Here is a 17,922-nt window from a genome sequence, read left to right as displayed (position 1 = left end):
AATGAGAGCATTAGAGAGAAAGTCGGAGTTGCATCTATTGAGGACAAACTCCGAGAGACATGTTTAAGATGGTACGGACATGTACTTAGACGACCAACAAATACTCCAGTTAGGCGATGTGAAACCATGATAAACATGCATATCAAACGAGGAAGAGGACGACCAAAAAAGACTTGGTTAGTAACAATAAAACAAGATAAAATTTATTTAAATATAGATGATAATATAATAAGAGATAGGGCTCAATGGCGTAAAAGGATTCATACAGCCGACCCCACCTAGTGGGAAAAGGCTTGGTTGTTGTTGTATAGTGCAGATTTTTATGTAAGCTTATAGTGCAGATTTTAATTAAGCTTGTAGTGCAGATTTCTTAGAGCTTAAAATGCAAATTTCTTTAGAGCATGTAGTGCAGATTTCTTAAGATCTTATAGTGCAGATTTCTTTAAAGTTTATAGTCCAGATTTTTGGTGGAACTTGTAGTGCAGATTTTTTGTGAAATTTATAGTGCAGATTTTTTGTGGAACTTGTAGTGCAAATTTTTTGTGGAACTTATAGTGCAGTTTTTAAAGAAAAAGATTATAGTGCAGTTTGGTTAAGTATTATAGTGCAGAATTTATGTTTGCATAGTATGCAGAAATAGTGTAGCATAGAATGCAGAATCTTGATTAGTATAGTATGCAGAATTTTGATTAGCATAGTATGCAGATTTTTGTTTATGCATTTCAAAGTTGGAATTTGTTTAAACATTTCAGTTTTTAAAGAAGCATTCTTTTATTAGAGGTATTAACAAGTATAAGAAAGATAAAGAAAAGAAAGAAAAAGGCCAAGGCCTTAAGTAGATCCCAAAGTCAAGACTTTAGGGATTTTGACACACAAGGTGCTCGTTAAAATGCCAAGGCATTTAAAGAAGAAGTAATTAAGATAAATCAGCTTATAAATCAGTATTTTACTTTTATCAGTGGCACTGTGTTGTATAAATGATTAAAAATAGATTTTTCATTCAAAAAATTTTGCTGATTTTTCTCAATGGTCAAAATATAGCATTCCTTAGCCGAAAAATCAAGTTTTCCAAAATTTCTCCGAAAAATATTTAAAATTTAAAATTACATTTTTCGGTCAGAAATTCATAAAAATCATATAATTACCAAAAAAAAAAAATCTTAAAATTTTTATTCAAACAAAAAACCTAACTCATTATCACAGAAAAATTAAATTTTTTTAAAAATCAATTTTCTAAACATTTTTAATCTTAAAAATCCGATTTTCATTAGAAAAATCATAAAAAATAATATAAAGGTCAAAAAAATTTCAAAATTTTTTCTGTTAGCAAATAATAATTTCGTTTTTCATAGAAAAAAATTTGGGCAAAAATATGAATAGAAGATATACGATCCAATTAATTTTATCCAACATGTTAATAATTCAATCAAAATAAAACTAAGCATATGAAATTAATTTTAACAAGCTAAATATGATTTAGGAATCTAAAATAAATTTCTACCTAGAGGATTTATTAGAAATTTTCTTGGAATGCTATTTTTTGTCACTTTTACAATTTGACCCTATGGTTCATAATATACCATTTACATCCGTTATAATGTCTGAAATTTCTTTTTGGAGAAAACGTGAAATTTTCCATACTTTCTATTTGTTCTTTCATTTATCATTTTCTTCTTTAATATTGTCAAAGTTCTAACGAACATGCTGTTGCTAATTTTACTTTGAGATCAACATTGCCCCTTTTTAATTTTACATATTTAGACCATAGCTTGCAAAAAAATTTAGACATTCATTTAATACCTGAATATAGCTGATCAGGAGGTAGAAGATATATCTCACTTACTATATCTGATCTAAAGATGGGTTCTCCCCCTTCATTGTTGTTGTCTTCTGAAGTAGCTCCCCCTTCATCGATGCTTTCTTCCGTGGTTGTTTTTTCATCTAATTCTTAGTGACTGACTATCAGTGCTAGTCCAGTGTATTCTTCTTTTTCGAACTCAGATGATGATGTAATGTGGCCTTGAGGTTTTTGTGTTTGCACTTGTCTGACCCTTTGTTTTTCAATCTTGGGTAGTTGTCCTTTAAATGTCCCTCTTCATTAGAGTCATAGCATCTGATTTTTCTTTTACCTCATGGATTTTTTTTCATGCATCTCATTAAGCTTGTTAGATTTAAAGAACTTTTTGAACTTTCTTACCATATACGCTTCTTAATCTGGGTCGAGGGATGACTCCAAATCTTGTTCGACTTTCCTTGTGTTTAGGGCGATGTTGTTCGACTCCTTGTCCTTTCTTATGCCTGCGTATCTAGACTCATGTAATTCAAAATAAATTTTCTAAACTACTTACCTCGATGTCCTTAGAATGTAGTAGGCGTCTACTATTGACGCTCATTGGGGTGTTCTCGAGAATGCATTTAGAGTATACCTTATTGAATCCTGATTAATTACCGTTTCTTTGAGGTTGTTGAGTCTGGTGATTAGTTCCTTGATATTCGTGTATAGTTGAGCCATCGTTTCACCCTTTTCCATATGGAGGTTTGTCAATTGACTCCGTAGCAAGTCCTTCACTAGCTTAGCCTTCGAGGTTCTTTCGTGCAACTCTAAGAACTTCTCCCAAAGTTCTTTGGCTGACTTGCAGATTCCAATCCGGTTGAATTCTTGTTGTGGTAGAACGCTCAACAGATGAAATTCTACTTTGCAGTTGGCCACGAAGTCCATTTGCTACTTCTTGGTCTAAAGGAACTCTCCATTTCTTTGCCATCCTTCTCCTTACCTTGATACGGTGCTTCTATAGCGCGAACTCTCCCTCAAACTTTGGCAGGTAAATCTCGATCCGCCATCATTTCGTTGCTTCAGTTGACAATTAGTTCTTCTAAAGCAAACTTGACTCTGATACTAATTGTAGGTCCGCGTTAGGTTGGCTAGAGAAAAATGAATAGCCTGAAAAGAAAGTTAGCCAAATATCTTACTTTTTTTTAGCAAGGATAATCAAATTAATTAAACAATTAAAATAAATAACATAAAATAAAGAGGCTCAGGAATTTTACTTGGTTTGCAACCGGAGAGGTTATTAATCCAAGGCAATTGAAAGCTCATTAAAAATCTCCTTCATTGGAGGTGGAAAAGCCTCTTACACACTTAAAAGCTCAAAAATTATTAGAAAGATGGATACTATGATTATTGAATAATTCCTAACTCTAGGGGGCTTTTTATAGCCTCTTGGAAAAAGTTACTGTTGGTTGGAGGCACCTCCAAAGTCATCCAGGGCGCCTCCATCGTGGATAAAGTTTTATCCACGTTCTAACAGTCAACCAACGGCTCTGATTGGTTGGAGGCGCTTTCAATGTCATTGGAGGAGCCTCTGTGCCCTTGCTTAAGGCGCCTTTGAGCTTGCTTGAGGCGCCTTCGCGTCTTTTCATGCGAGACGCCTCACACGCAATAAAGGCACCTCAAATACTGAATGCGGCAGCTTCAAGAGCGGGCTTCCGAGGTGGCTCCATACAAGTGAGGCACCTCGAGTCTTCAAGATCAACCTTCAAGTTGATCTTCTTTGATCCTGCTCCCTTGGGTGTTGCTCAGGCTGTCCGAAATTGAGTTCACCCAAACACAACTCTGGTCTTCTCCTCGAGCAAGCTTCCTCCCCGGCTTCTCATCTCATCGCGCACATCCTTCTCATCCACCAGTGTACTCTTCCGCAAAATCTTGTTCCTCGAATTCACCGAGTCCGTCAACTCGCTTTTCGTGCTATCCTTCTCGCTAGCTGCGTCTTCCGCTCAATTCTTGTGTTCCTAAATTCCTGCATACTCAGACATAAGGCATCAAACCCACATGACCTAACTTAACTCGATTGACCATATCAAAACTAATCCGGGGTACTTACATTTATTTCTGCTCTAAAGTTTTGATACTAAGAACACACAAAGCACATGCACATTTAATGGTTTCATTATTTGTGCTTACGCGAGAATTTAAATTTAGGTATATTGTCTATTTACTCCTTCCCATGCATGACTTGCCAACTAACTAATCGACCCTAACACTATATCCCTCTATAATTAAAACTAAATTGTATATCACCTTATTCTTATAAAGCAGGTAAGAAAAAAAAACATTTCTATTCTTTGAGCTCCTCTTAATTTTCGAAAGTTAATTAAATAATTAGCTAACTTATACCTTTATCTCCTAGACTCCAAACTAAAAATCTGGATGAAAAAACCAAGGATTATCAAGAATACATCTGATACTACATACTATCTAAACCTATGAGTTTGAATAATAACCTTATTTTCTAGAATCACATACTTGGAATTTGCTACTACTTGCCAATTTTTTATTTCCCTTCCAAATGGGTTTAATCATAAGAAGTCCTATACATATAGCCATATGCAAACTTAAAACAAGAGCACAAGTAGGTGCTGAACATCTAACTATATTGCCACAAGCTTTATGGTTAAGTAAATGAAATACGTACTACCTGAAAGTGCGGGAATCCGCTACTTCATCTCCATTTTCTAAAAAAAGAACTAATGCGTTTATGACATCAGACACTGAATACCATAAATGTGGATGCTCATAAGAGTCAGTTGTTTCCTTCATTTGTCTCCTTTTTAATATGTGTCCTCTAAAATACTTTCTTCCTGATAACTCCGGTATTAAGATGACTGATGGATCAACATCTGGAAATGCAACAATAACATCTCTGTTTTTGTCCTGTTATCAAGCCAAAAAATGTATAAAAATATGTACAACTTTACTGGGTAAGCAAGGCCACGAGTACAAAATAGATGTTTCAGAGGCAGCACACTAATAACTAATTTCCAAATCAATATACTAAACCCCTATGCATCAACTTTACTAATAGAATATTTAATGTCAGAAATTGTAATGCATGATGAATCTACAGTTTAGTCACAAACAGAAAATCAGGGGAATAGCCAAAACATCCAAAACAAACAATGAACCAACTCACATAAGCACCATCAGTGCAATTATAGAGAGTATGATACAATATCTGCCAAGCCTCTTGTAGACCTGAAACATTTTTTCCATATCTCCTTGATGCATATTGGTCAACCCACACCTACAAAATCAACAAACCAAGTTGGGATTTCATTAATGGGCTGAATCTATTTTTTGTATAATAATCAATGCAATAAATTAGTACATACTATTGCTATTAGGCAATAACTACCTCATGTATGAATAACAAGTCAGATTTTCAAAAAAAAAAAAATCAAAATGGAAACAAGCATCTAAAGTATAATCATTGTTACAAACATAGTGACGAATGACCAAGATAATATGAGTGGATCCTCTGGTCCACAAATTTGCGGACCAGAGGATCCCACCAGGAATAATCTAGCTTTTGTGCAGAAGACAAGATGTTAGATCTTCATGGATTAGTTAATAGAAGAGAATGGGAATCTTCTTATGGAAGAATAAATGAGAAGAGAGATTATCTGAGATTAAATTTTCCTTCTGTACTGTCAAACATTTAATATTAAAAGAGAGATTGTTTTGAGATCTTCTCAGTTCTCACTAATGTTGGTCAGCTTATCAATGCAGTGTTTCCATATGGTTTTTGTCATCTGCCATATGCATCTTATATAGTTTTCTCCTGAGATGGTAAATAAAACTGAGCCATATATCATTATTTCAATCTTTGTATGATGCCTTGTGTTGCAACTTTACTGGTAACACTACTTCAATCATATGAACAATACTATTTGCAAAGTATAATCTGATAGTAGTGACTTCTTTTTTCTCAATGATCTTCCAATAGCTTTCTGGGATGTTTAATAGTTTTTCCTCCTCTGTCAAGTAGATTATCCCATTACCATGTTGTATCAACAAAGAAAATTTTGAACCTCTAGAATCTCACTGAAGTCCCCAATTCTCACTGAAGTCTCAGCCATTCTGTGTTGACTGCTCCATCCACTATAAAGCTGTAGATGCAATGTTCTAAGATATCATAATCTTAACTTTGATAGCATTTGTTGTGATCATGTGTCTTTAACACCAATTGACAGAATTAAAGACCGCTCCAATACTAATGGGTAGTATTGTCGTCAAAACACATACTTTTAGATCCACCACAAATGTGGAGTCTTTGTCTTCCTTTATAGAATGATACAAGCATGAAAGAAGAAACGAGAGCAATATAACATAGTTTAGCATAAGCCTACTCCTGGAGAAGAATTTGTGTAGATAACTTGAGAGAAAGTGTACAATAAAACAGGAAAACCTGCTGCCCACCCCTTAAAAGATCTCTTAATCAACCCTAAACTCCTCTCTCAACACCATGGAGAAGCAATGAAAACCTCACTTCCAGCACTTCTCATCTACCATAAACTACTGGAGAAGAAAACTCCTCACTTACAGCCTCCAAACACACTTGAAGATGTTCTTTAATCCCATTTGTGGTGGAGGCAGGAAGACATTCAATAGAATGGAGTAGATCAAACTAAGATTTTGTAGGAAATAATCAAGTATTTTATCTTGCTTTGTATAGAGCCAATCATGGGTGCAAATAAGGATATAATCAATTAGAGTGATTTGATAGAATATTTTATTTATGTAGAATAGTTAATTTATTTATTTATTAACTCCCATTGTCATTATTAAAGGGTGTCTTGGTTCATTAATAAAATAAGAGAGAAATTTTCTTCTCAACTTTGTTTATAGATTGAAAATCTTGAGCAGTAGCAAAGTCTTATATTTTGACCGGCATGATAAAGTTTTAGTGCTTATCATGCAATGGCAGAACGGTTTCAATATTTAATTAATTGAATTACTAATAATAATATGATTTATTTTATTTAATATAAATTGTAATTTTTGATTAATTTATTATTGCAATTAACTATTTACATAATAATTAATTAGATTGCTAATATATGTTTAGTCTTTGTAAGTTTTAGAATAAAACAAGTTTGTAATCATTTAGTTTTAATTTTATCTTCAATTGTAAATTTTATACTTCTTTCGTTTTATAATAATTTACACTTAATTTATTCAAGTTTTCTGGGTAGTGTCAAATGGATTGAATACCCTTACCATGAGTGTTTTTCTCATTATATAGAAAATGTTAGCGATTTACAAAAAGTTACAGAACAGATCTTCAACCATAAATCCGCTGATTTCTAGTAATCTCTCTAAATCAAGAAGGTATAACTATGTTATTAATTACAATATATTTACAGCTAAGGAAGTTACCACTATAATATATTTATAACTATTAATTAAGTTTTGATATATGCTGTCATATATGATATATGTTGTCATATATGCTATCATAATTAAGGCTTGATATATGTTACTATATATGTTGTCATCCCCCCTCAAATTTATGCTGGTCGATCAAGAAGCATCAATTTGTCCACTGGAAATTGATGACGTTGTCGCATCAAGGTCTTAGTAAATATATCATCTATCTGAACGTTGGTGGAAATATGAGGAAGAGAAATAATATGAGTATCGACGGCTTCGCAAATAGAGTGACAATCCATTTCAATATGCTTAGTATGCTCATGATAAATAGGATTAGCAACAATCTAAATGGCACTAGTGTTATCAACATAAAGTGGAGTAGGAGTAGACTTAGAGAAACCAAGCTCAGTTAGAAAACCACGAAGCCAAACAATCTCATAACAAGCAATAGACATAGCACGATATTCGGACTCTGTAGGAGATTCAGAAACACGATCTTGCTTCTTGCTCTTCCCAGAAATCAAGGAATCACCGAGAAACATACACTAACCTGTCATAAATCGGCGAGTATCAGGACATCCAACTCAATCAACGTCACTATAGGCAACAAGATGAAGAGGAGAACTGGATGGAAAAAACAATCCACAACAAGATGTCCCACGAAGATATTATTGAATGATTCGATGAACAGTAACTAAATGTAGATGAAGGGGTTTTGTCTTAAATTGACTAACTTGTTGAATAGCAAAGGAAATATCCGATCAAGTAACAGTCAAATAGTTCAAGTTGCCCACCAATTATTGAAATATAGTAGGATCAGAAAGAAGATTACCCTCCTCAAAACAGTACTTTGTGTTGGTGCAATCGACCTCCAAGGTTTTAATATCCGACAAATATGTTTAATGGAGTTTGATCAAGGGGAGTCCTAGTCGCGGCTAGGCAAGGGTGAGAAGTCAACCGAGTGACTAGTCCTAACTGCGGTTAGGTAAGGAAAGTCCTAGTTGCGTCTAGGCAAGGGAAATCGCAATGGATCGTGGAAGTCAGGTAAAAGGATTCGATAGGTCTGGAGGATCCGATATCAAGTTTAATTTTACCATATTATTGTGCATTACTATTATTATTGTTGGCTAATATAGTATTACAGAAAAAGCCTTAGTGGATCAGGGATCAGACACTGAGCAGAGAAAGTCTAAACAAGTCTGGAGGACCATGTTTGGTAGGTAGGTTCAGGTAAGCAACTGGAGAAGAACGTCAGTGAGGTCATGTTCCGAAAAGGAACAAATCCTAAGTCGCTGATCCAACTGAAGATACCGGGAGATTTCCAAGTTGAGATCAAGACAGATATTATTGTCTATTAGTCATGCATAATATCTATGTGATCACTTTGTGTTGCAGGGATATCTATTATATACTGTGCATCTAACCCTGTGCTATCAAGAGAATTTAATTAATCGGTCGACTAATCACCATGACCGGTCGACCGATCCTTACAGTTTCCAACTTCTGCCGAGATCGATTCTGACACTGTGCTTGCCATATTTGGTTTAGTCGACCAAACAGATCAGTCGAGTTTATTAGTCGACTGAAGGGTTTATTAGTCGACCGATCAACACGTATAAAAGCAAGCCTTGAGCACCAAATCGAAGCAACTTTCTGCATTCTTTTGTTCTACTACGCTGCTGCTCGTGCTGCTTCTGTTATTCTACTCAATGTGCAAGATACATCACCAAGAAGCTTCGACGATCTTCGTTGTTGTATTGTAGGTATTTTTATTTTAGCTTGTATTTTATTGTATTAATTTCATTGTATGAATTGCTTCTTATGAAGGTTTCGGAAAGAAGAATTATAGTGAATTGTCCAACGGTGCGATTAAGGATCAAGGGTCTTGGATTATGAGTTGACCTAGACTCCGAACCAAGTAAAAACGATCTGTGTCTTTGTCTCTTTTTATTCCGCTGCTAATACTCTATTTCGATTTTAAGAATATGATAAAAGAAGTTTTTAAGAAGCGATATTCAACCCCCCCCCCCCCCCTCCTCTATCGATTCTTCTCGATCCTTCACATTGTGTTTACTTCAAGTGGAGTAGCTATAGTAGAAGCATCTTGGAGACCGTCTAAATGAAGCAAATCTTGTGTGTACTTATGTTGATGCAAAAAAAATACCAGAAGGATTAGTATGAACCTCAAAACTCAAGAAATAAGTAAGAGGACCGAGATCCTTCATATATGAAATGGGGCTTAAAGATGTTGTTTCAAAAGAGCAATTAAGACAGAATTGGTCATAACAATATCATCAACATAAACTAAGAGAATGACCGAGTAGATGTCTTGAAAAGAAACAAAGATGAATCATATTGGTTTTGCTTGAATGAAATTGGAGCAAAGTGGATCTAAATTTATCAAACCATGCCCGAGGAGCTTGTTTTAACCCATATAAAGATTTCTTCAACTTGTAAACATCCAAAGAAGAAGAAGATAAAGTCGGCGGTGGAACCATGTAAATCTCTTCTTTGAGATCACCATGAAGAAGCACATTCTTAACATCCATATGATAAAGTGGCCATCCTTGTGAAGCAACAATTGAAATAACCATTCGAACCGTTGACATCTTAGTAACCGGAGCAAAAGTCTTGTCATAATTGATGTCACTCTTGTTTGTTACCCAAAGCAACAATGATCTAACATACCATCTGAATGAATCTTGATAGAGTAGACTCATTTACAACCAATGACTTTAACATTTGGAGGGCATAGAACAATATCCCAAGTGTGATTGTCCAAAAGAGTTTGAAGTTCTTCCTTGCGCCAACAATCATGTTTAGCAGCCTCTGAATAACATGAAGGAATAGGAACACTGGAAAAAGTAGTATGAAGAGATGTATAGGAAAAGTCATACCAATCCAATGGATGAGTGATTCTAGAAGAGCGCTGTGGAATGTCATGTGAAAGTTGATTGTTTGTGAAAGAAGCAGTTTGAAGAGATGCAGATGTCAGATCAAGCTTAGAATGCTGTAAAGTTGGACGTTGTACCTCAGATATAAATCACAAATATAAGGAAACAGAAAAACCAGACTCAATGATTCACCTAGGTGGAGGAAACAAATTTATAAATGATATATTACTCAAGGAAAATCACAAACGTCCAAAATAATGATAATGAAATACAAGGAGCTTTGTAATACATTGACTGCATATCTTTACAAATGTGGCAGTATGTAACAAGCACAAGAGATGGGCATAAGAGAAAAAATGAAATTTACCTTCACATTTACTGGCTTGTGATGAAATGCCATTTCAGACATAAGATCGTAAACAATAGGATTTTGCTCAATGCCTTCCATCGACATTCCAACACCAACCTTCAGTCAAGAAATATGGCAGCAAGTATAGAGAATCATAGTATATCAACTAAAGAAATAAGGAAAAAAAAATGAAATCACCCAATGCATTAGAATAATATGGAAAAACAACTAACCATGGTTGAATTTTTGCTTATTTGAGCTTCAATAGGTCCCAGTGCAATGGAATCCAGAATACCATACATCTCAATGTTTCCAGCAAAATTATGTAGCATACACCTGCGAAAAAGTTGAAAGAAATCCGTGTAGGTTATTTTTTCAAAATAAAAAGAAGTGTTACAAATTATCTTGCTAAAATTACAAAATTCAATCAAACAGAGAATGAGGAACTTTCCAGATATAGGGAACGCCATAAAATTGCTCTGAGGTGAACCATATTGGTTTTACTTCAGCAAACAGATCAAGAACTACCATGTGACCAATTGGAACTGAATGAAGGAGAGCCTAGGCAAAAAAAAATAATAATAAAATAAGATAAAATAAAAAATTAATAATAATAATAATAATAATAAATTGTAATATGAGAGGAAATGCTACAATTTTAAGTATTGGAAAGAAGAGGTAACACTTAGAAATAACATCTAGAATATGTAACGGATTTGGATTACCAATATGGTTTAGTATGTACGTGCTCTTGTAATGTTAGGCAATACTTGTATTGTGATGACCTGGTGTTTCTCACTATTATAATAGTTTTGATACTAATAAAGCTGATTCAGAATTTTTGCATAAATGCAGAGAGAAAACAATGCAATTAAATGATAGCTAGTGGTTTTTTTATCAACAACAAATATTTTTGTAAATGACCTTGCATGAAGAAATTAACTAGTTGGTACTTGATGGGACTGCAAGTATATTTTTTTGCCTTTCATATAAAACATCCTTAAAAATTCTTGAAAATACAGAGGCTAAGAAATTATTGTTTCCAACACTGAACCATCAGTACTTAGAAAGTATTGACATGATTGTGTATCAAATAAACTTCAAGACAACATTCACTTGTCCACGTTGAAAATTCTAGACAGGATAACAAGTTATTGTAGAGAGTAAGATGTTGAAAGAACATTTTGTCAATAAACCTAAATAAACAGGTAGAGGTAAATGTTACCTTCATCTGAGGGGGCTTCCAAAATGGATCATAGGAGAATAACCAGCCCTGTGAAGTTTCAATAACCAAAAATTTATTTAATATCTATATTTGTTGGGAATATTATAAAAAGTATAATGGAGTAATTTCCTAATAGTCTATGCATTTGAAGTGTTCACTCTAAAACCACAAGGTGTAACAACATGATATTCTGTATTTAAATCCTGCAAATGCCAGTACAGAAAAACATACTCCAGTTATGTCAATCCACATGTTGGGATCAGGTTTAGTACAATTCAGATAATGGGTAAGTGTGGGTGGGGGGTGGGAATCAAAAAATAGAAAGTCTACATTAAACCAATCCTCACAGCTTATGCTTTTTGAATATGAAGAGACATTAAATTTTAATGATATTGGTCCAATTTAAACACATCAAAACATGATGGGGAAATAATAAAAGGAGAATATGAAGAGATGCATTAAAATTTAGCAATATTGGTTCAGCTTAGTAAACTTCAAAACGTGAGGAACATGAGACAATAAAAGGTACATCTTGGACACTGACTTAACAGCATAAGTTTCAGGAATTAGTGAACAAACTCAGTTGAAACTTAGATATCTTATTATTGCCTGAAATATGGTTAAATCCATGTATTGGTAGTACTTAGAGAAATAACTAATTTTATTTAAACTTAGACATAAGACTAATATGTGTTCCACATGTAATATTCTTAGTTAACACCTGTTAAGGTGAAAAATAGCTTTCTATCATGCCTAACTTAGATATAGTAACAAATCAATTGGCCAATGATAGGCTTGATAAATGTGCTGAAATTTGTTCTTTAGAAGAAAAGTAGTGTAAATCTTCTGATAATCATATCTGCATTGTGGATAAAGTGGTAGTCCGCCTTAGTGCAGTATGGAACACTGTATATTATCACTGTAAATGACTTCTTCATATTATAATGAATATTCATTAGTTCCATACTATTAAAGACGAGATCAGATCATCAAGAAAGGATTTTATTACAAGTTGTATATGCCATTATCCACTAGATTGTGCTACAATACCTCTTGGTTTTCCACATTAGGAGGTGCTTCCGGCATGCATACAAAAACATGAAGTATGCCTCATCAATACTAGACCCACATAATTGACGTCTAAAGGGCCTCAATATTTAATGTCCAAGATTCTTATAAAGTAAATCTTTCCATAGGAATTTAATATTGAAGGATTTTTAATAGTTTCTCCCAGTGAAACTTATCAGCATAAATTGACTCACAAAACCAACAGATATATCAGGCCCACTAACTGTAATAGATGAGAACACCACCACCAACTTTGGAGACTTCATGCAAGGCTGTAATGACACTGACAACGACATCAGATCCTTCACAAGAAGCTTGTGCAACGTTAGCACCAAGAAGGCGTGAGCTTCTGCGAGGCAACTGTGATGAGGTTAGAGTTCAGTCTACAGCCATAATGAGGTAATTGTTGGACCCCGTGGTTATTTTGATGTGATCAACCAAATTAGTTAGGTCATGTTTGTTGTTGATCCCTGTGTCTAAGTGTGCAGGAGCTTAGGAGCGCAGGAAGTCGAGCGGAAGACGCAGCTAGTGAGAAGGATGGCACAGGAAGGGAGCCGACGGACTCGGTGCGTCCGAAGGACGAGAGAGCTGCGGAAGAGTTCACCGGTGGGCGAGAAGAACGTGCGCAACGTTCGAGGGACGTAAAGCCGGGATGGAAGACTGCTCGAGAAGAAGGTCGGAAATTGGATTCGGATGAGCCCTATTTCGGTTGGCCGGAATCACCCAAACGCATGGAGCTTCGGAAGTCAAAACAAAGGAGAAAGTGAGCTGGAAGTAAAGCCCGAGGCGCCTTTATTAATCAATGGAGGCGCCTTCACCTTGAAGGCGCCCTCATTGCTCAATGGAGGCACCTCAGAACGGTCAAAGATGACCGTTTGCGCAATGGATAAAGTTTTATCCATCCACTCGTTGGAGGCGCCTTGGACCTCTGTTGGAGGCGCCTTGGACCTTCGAGATAAGATTTCCAGGAGCTATAAAATGACCCCTGGAGCTAGGAAATAGTATTCATTCAAGCATTCAACTCTGTGTTCATTCCTAGCAACCTCTGAGCATTCTAAGTGTGTAAAAAGGCTTCTCCGCCTACAGTGAAGGAGATACTCTAGTAGAGTTGTTCAACCGCATTGGATTAACAACCGTCTTGGTTGTAACCAAGTTAAATCCTTGTCTCCTCTTCTTTTTCTGTTATTTAGTTTTTATATTATTAATGTTGCATTTTTGAGTTGAAAGCCTTGAGGAGGGTATAATCTGATTTTGCAGGCAATTCACCCCCCTCTTGCCGGCCCCGCTGCACCAACAAGTAGTATCAGAGCCCGACCGCCTCAGAAGAACTAACCGTCAACTGAAGCACAAAGATCAGGACGATGGCCGGAGCGAACATTCATCCCCCGAAGTTTGACGGAGACTTCGCTACGTGGAAACGTAAAATTGAGGTATTTTTTAAGACCGAATTCGATATTCTTTTAATAATGAAATATGAATATACAGCGCCAAAAGACAAAGAAGAATGCAACTGGACGAAGAAGGAGCAGGCCAATTGATTGGCCAACGGAAAGGCGGAATTTCACCTGCTCAGTGTTCTGCTGCCCCAGGAGATAAGTCAGATCGGAAGCTACGATTCCGCCAAAGACCTCTGGGATAAATTCCTGGAGCTCCACGAGGGCACCTCAGAAGCGAAGCTGGCAAGGCGCGACGTCCTCCGGACACAACTAACAAATCTCCGGATGAACAACGACGAGAAGGTTGCGCAACTTCAAGCGAGGATCAAGGAGCTGATAACGCAATTGACAAATCTCGTCGAAACGGTAACTAACCGAGATTCCATCCGGTATGCACTAAACGCCTTCCCCAGAACTCCGGAATGGGCTTCCTTAGTAGATGCTTATTACATCTCTAAGGACTTTGATGTAAGTAGCTTAGAAAGTTTATTCTCTAGCTTAGAACTTCACGAGTCTCGAATTACAGAGCCTAAAGAAATAGTGAGGTCAAACCTCGACATCGCCTTACAATCCAAGTTAAACGATCCCGACTCCGAAGCTTCAATTGACGAAACCGAAGCAGCGCTACTGGTAAGATGTTTCAATAAATTTCTTAAAACTAATAAATTTCGATCACAGTCGAGAAAGATTAGCGCAACAGAAGGACGGTTCAGTGCTACAATTGCAACGAAGAAGGGCACATCAAGGATGACTGCCCAAAAATAAAGGAAAAGACAAAAGACAAGGAGAAGGTAAAGCACAAGTCAAACACCTCCAAGCACAAAATCCTGAAGGCCACATGGGACGATTCAACGTCCTCCGAATCTAAAGTCGAAGCCTTCTCGGGACTAGCGCTGATGGCGAACCACCAACTAGATGAAGAGTCAAGTTCAGAAATGAGCATAGATGAAGGGGGAGGAGCATCAGAAGAGGAAAGCTATGATGAAGGGGGAGCATCACAAAGTAAGGTAAGTAAGGTACGTGCTCTAAACCCTAAACAGTCGTTTCAATTTATTAAAGCTCTTTCTAAAAACTTAGCTGAATCAGAAAAAGAAATTGCTAACTTAAATAAAATGTTAGATAGTTTGAAATCTGGAAATGATAAATTGAAACTTCAAATTGAAAGTTTAAAATCTGATGCATGTTTAAACACTAATGTTGTTCAAAAATCAAAAATTAAAGTTTATGGAAAATTAAACTGGTATATAAGAAAGCATCAGGGACAACTTAGACGAATTCCAAGAAATTATATACCCCCTAAGTTCTTAAACAATCCTGTAGGAAGGAACCTATACTGGGTTCTAAAATCTTTGCTAGTTTAAATTATTTTTAAGTTAGGACTTACAGCGAGAAAATTAAACATTACAATTTCTTTATGAGGTTTTGTCTAAGGAAGTGGTTGTTACTCTAATAACCAAGAAAGTCTAGTGTCTCGCCACGACCTGGAAACCAAAATATTGAAATAAAATGTTTAATTAACTTTCTGGTAAAGCATTAAAATTGAAATTAAATAATGCTTTAGAAAGTTTTTCTTTAACATCTTTTTAATTCAACAAAAATATTTCTTCCATAAATTTTTTTTACTTAAGAAAATTCTCTATAATATTTTTTTTTGCCTAAGTTAAAAATTTCTTCTGAAATTAGAACTAAATTAGAAATTTCTTTTTCTTGCCTAAGTTTTAACATAGAAAATTCTTTCAAAATTCTCAGAAATTTGTTTTACATGACTTAGGAATTTTTTTCCCCCGTTTTTGCTGTGATCAAAGGGGGAGAATTTAGGTAACAAGTTTAGGGGGAGTTAGGAGATTAAATGTTTTTTATTCTAACTTATGCAAATTCTATTATTGCAATTTATGTGCTTAAAATGTTAGTTTAGTAATTTTCTTAAAATTACTATTTGTTTGTTTTTACCCTAACTTGAACTTGGGTTGATGCACATCAAAAAGGGAGAAATTGTTGGACCCCGTGGTTATTTTGACGTGATCAACCAAGTTAGTTAGGTTCTGTTTGTTGTTGATCCCTGTGTCTATGTGTGCAGGAGCTCAGGAGCACAGGATGTCGAGCGGAAGACGCAGCTAGCGAGAAGGACGGCACGGAAAGGGAGCTGACGGACTCGGTGCGTCTGAAGGACGAGAGAGCTGCGGAATAATACACCGGTGGACGAGAAGAACGTACGCGATGTTCGAGGGACGTAAAGCCGGGAAAGAAGACTGCTCGAGGAGAAGGCCGGAAATTGGGTTCGGGTGAGCCCTATTTCGGTTGGCCGGAATCACCCAAACACATGGAGCTTCAGAAGTCAAAACAAAGGAGAAAGTGAGCTGGAAGTAAAGCCCGAGGTGCCTTCATTGATCAATGGAGGCGCCTTCACCTTGAAGGCGCCCTCATTGCTAAATGGAGGCGCCTCAGACAGGTCAAAGATGACCATTTGCGCAATGGATAAAGTTTTATCCATAGTGTTGGAGGCGCTTTGGACCTCTGTTGGAGGCGCCTTGGACCTTCGAGATAAGATTTCCAGGAGCTATAAAATGGCCCCTGGAGCTAGGAAATAGTATTCATTCAAGCATTCAACTCGGTGTTCATTCCTAGCAACTTCTGAGCATTCTAAGTGTGTAAAAAGGTTTCTCCGCTTACCATGAAGGAGATACTCTAGTGGAGCTGTTCAATCGCCTTGGATTAACAACCATCTTGGTTGTAACCAAGTTAAATCCTTGTCTCCTCTTCTTTTTCTGCTATTTAGTTTTTATATTATTAGTGTTGCATTTTGAGTTGAAAGCCTTGAGGAGGGTATAATATGATTTTGTAGGCAATTCACCCCCCTCTTGCCGACTCCACTGCACCAACAGTAATAATGTCTTTTTTTCCTTTCTTTTCTTTTCTTTTCTTCTTTAGTTCTTTCTTCTCCTCTCATCTTCTTCCTCTTCTCCACCTCTCTAATTGCTTCATCGTTGTTGGTGTCTTAGGCACCACATGCTGCACTCTCGTTTTGGCAGGGAACTGAAACCCTAAGTATCAAAATCTCACGAGGAACATGATTTCAAACCTTGAATCAAACAATTCAAGCTCCTAGGCCCTGTTTGGTCGGACCATTTTCATCCAATTTTAATCTTATTTTCTTAAAAAAAAAAAAAGAAGAAGCAATCTCTGAAAATGCCTAGGCCATGCATATGTAAAACTGTATAAATAATTTGTAAATAATCACCTGCATGAGCCATACAGCATTATCATCACCACTTTGCATTCCTTTATATATTGCTGAACCCAATGAAGAAATATAGTTTGGATCATCCAGAGGAGGAGTATTCTCATCAAATGTATCACTACAGAGACAAGAAAATAAATAAATAAACAATAACTTTTTAGGTATGAAATTCATAAAAATTAGATTCACTGCAAAATGATTGTAGATGGCATGCTCCTTTTTACATGGGTGGATGAATTGGACGGAAAGGGGGGCGGGGCATGGGGAATGCAAAGAATACATGGGTGATATTTCCTTAACATGTGCAGAATTATTTCTTTCCTTTGCCCTGCACTTCCTATTCATCCATCCATCAAAGTAAATAATGGAACAAAAAAAAGACATCAATTTAAAGTACTCAACAATTATTTACTTTCATTTTTACTTCATATGCATAAGTTGGAACGTTTTAGGACTCCAATTAAAATAGGTTCACCTATCTTGTAGTCAAATTGATCCTCCA

General features: G+C 36.0%; 1 protein-coding gene across 3 annotated transcripts in view; it reads right to left on the bottom strand.

Annotated features, from left to right (window-relative positions):
• Window positions 1–17,922, bottom strand: part of LOC121969990 (alpha-N-acetylglucosaminidase-like) — a 104,324-nt gene that overhangs the window by 11,251 nt on the left and 75,151 nt on the right. For all 3 annotated transcript variants that reach the window (XM_042520371.1, XM_042520373.1, XM_042520372.1), the window contains exons 10-16: window positions 17,421–17,538; window positions 11,679–11,726; window positions 10,905–11,014; window positions 10,687–10,789; window positions 10,472–10,570; window positions 4,971–5,081; window positions 4,476–4,711 (exon numbers count right to left, since the gene is read on the bottom strand). In XM_042520371.1, the coding sequence (XP_042376305.1) occupies window positions 4,476–4,711; window positions 4,971–5,081; window positions 10,472–10,570; window positions 10,687–10,789; window positions 10,905–11,014; window positions 11,679–11,726; window positions 17,421–17,538 (825 nt within the window). The remainder of the gene's footprint in view (window positions 1–4,475; window positions 4,712–4,970; window positions 5,082–10,471; window positions 10,571–10,686; window positions 10,790–10,904; window positions 11,015–11,678; window positions 11,727–17,420; window positions 17,539–17,922) is intronic.

This window comes from Zingiber officinale, chromosome 4A, assembly GCF_018446385.1.
Source record: "Zingiber officinale cultivar Zhangliang chromosome 4A, Zo_v1.1, whole genome shotgun sequence".
Classification (NCBI taxonomy): domain Eukaryota; kingdom Viridiplantae; phylum Streptophyta; class Magnoliopsida; order Zingiberales; family Zingiberaceae; genus Zingiber; species Zingiber officinale.
Note: the sequence above shows the minus strand (reverse complement) of the source record. Positions and strands in the feature narration are given on the sequence as shown.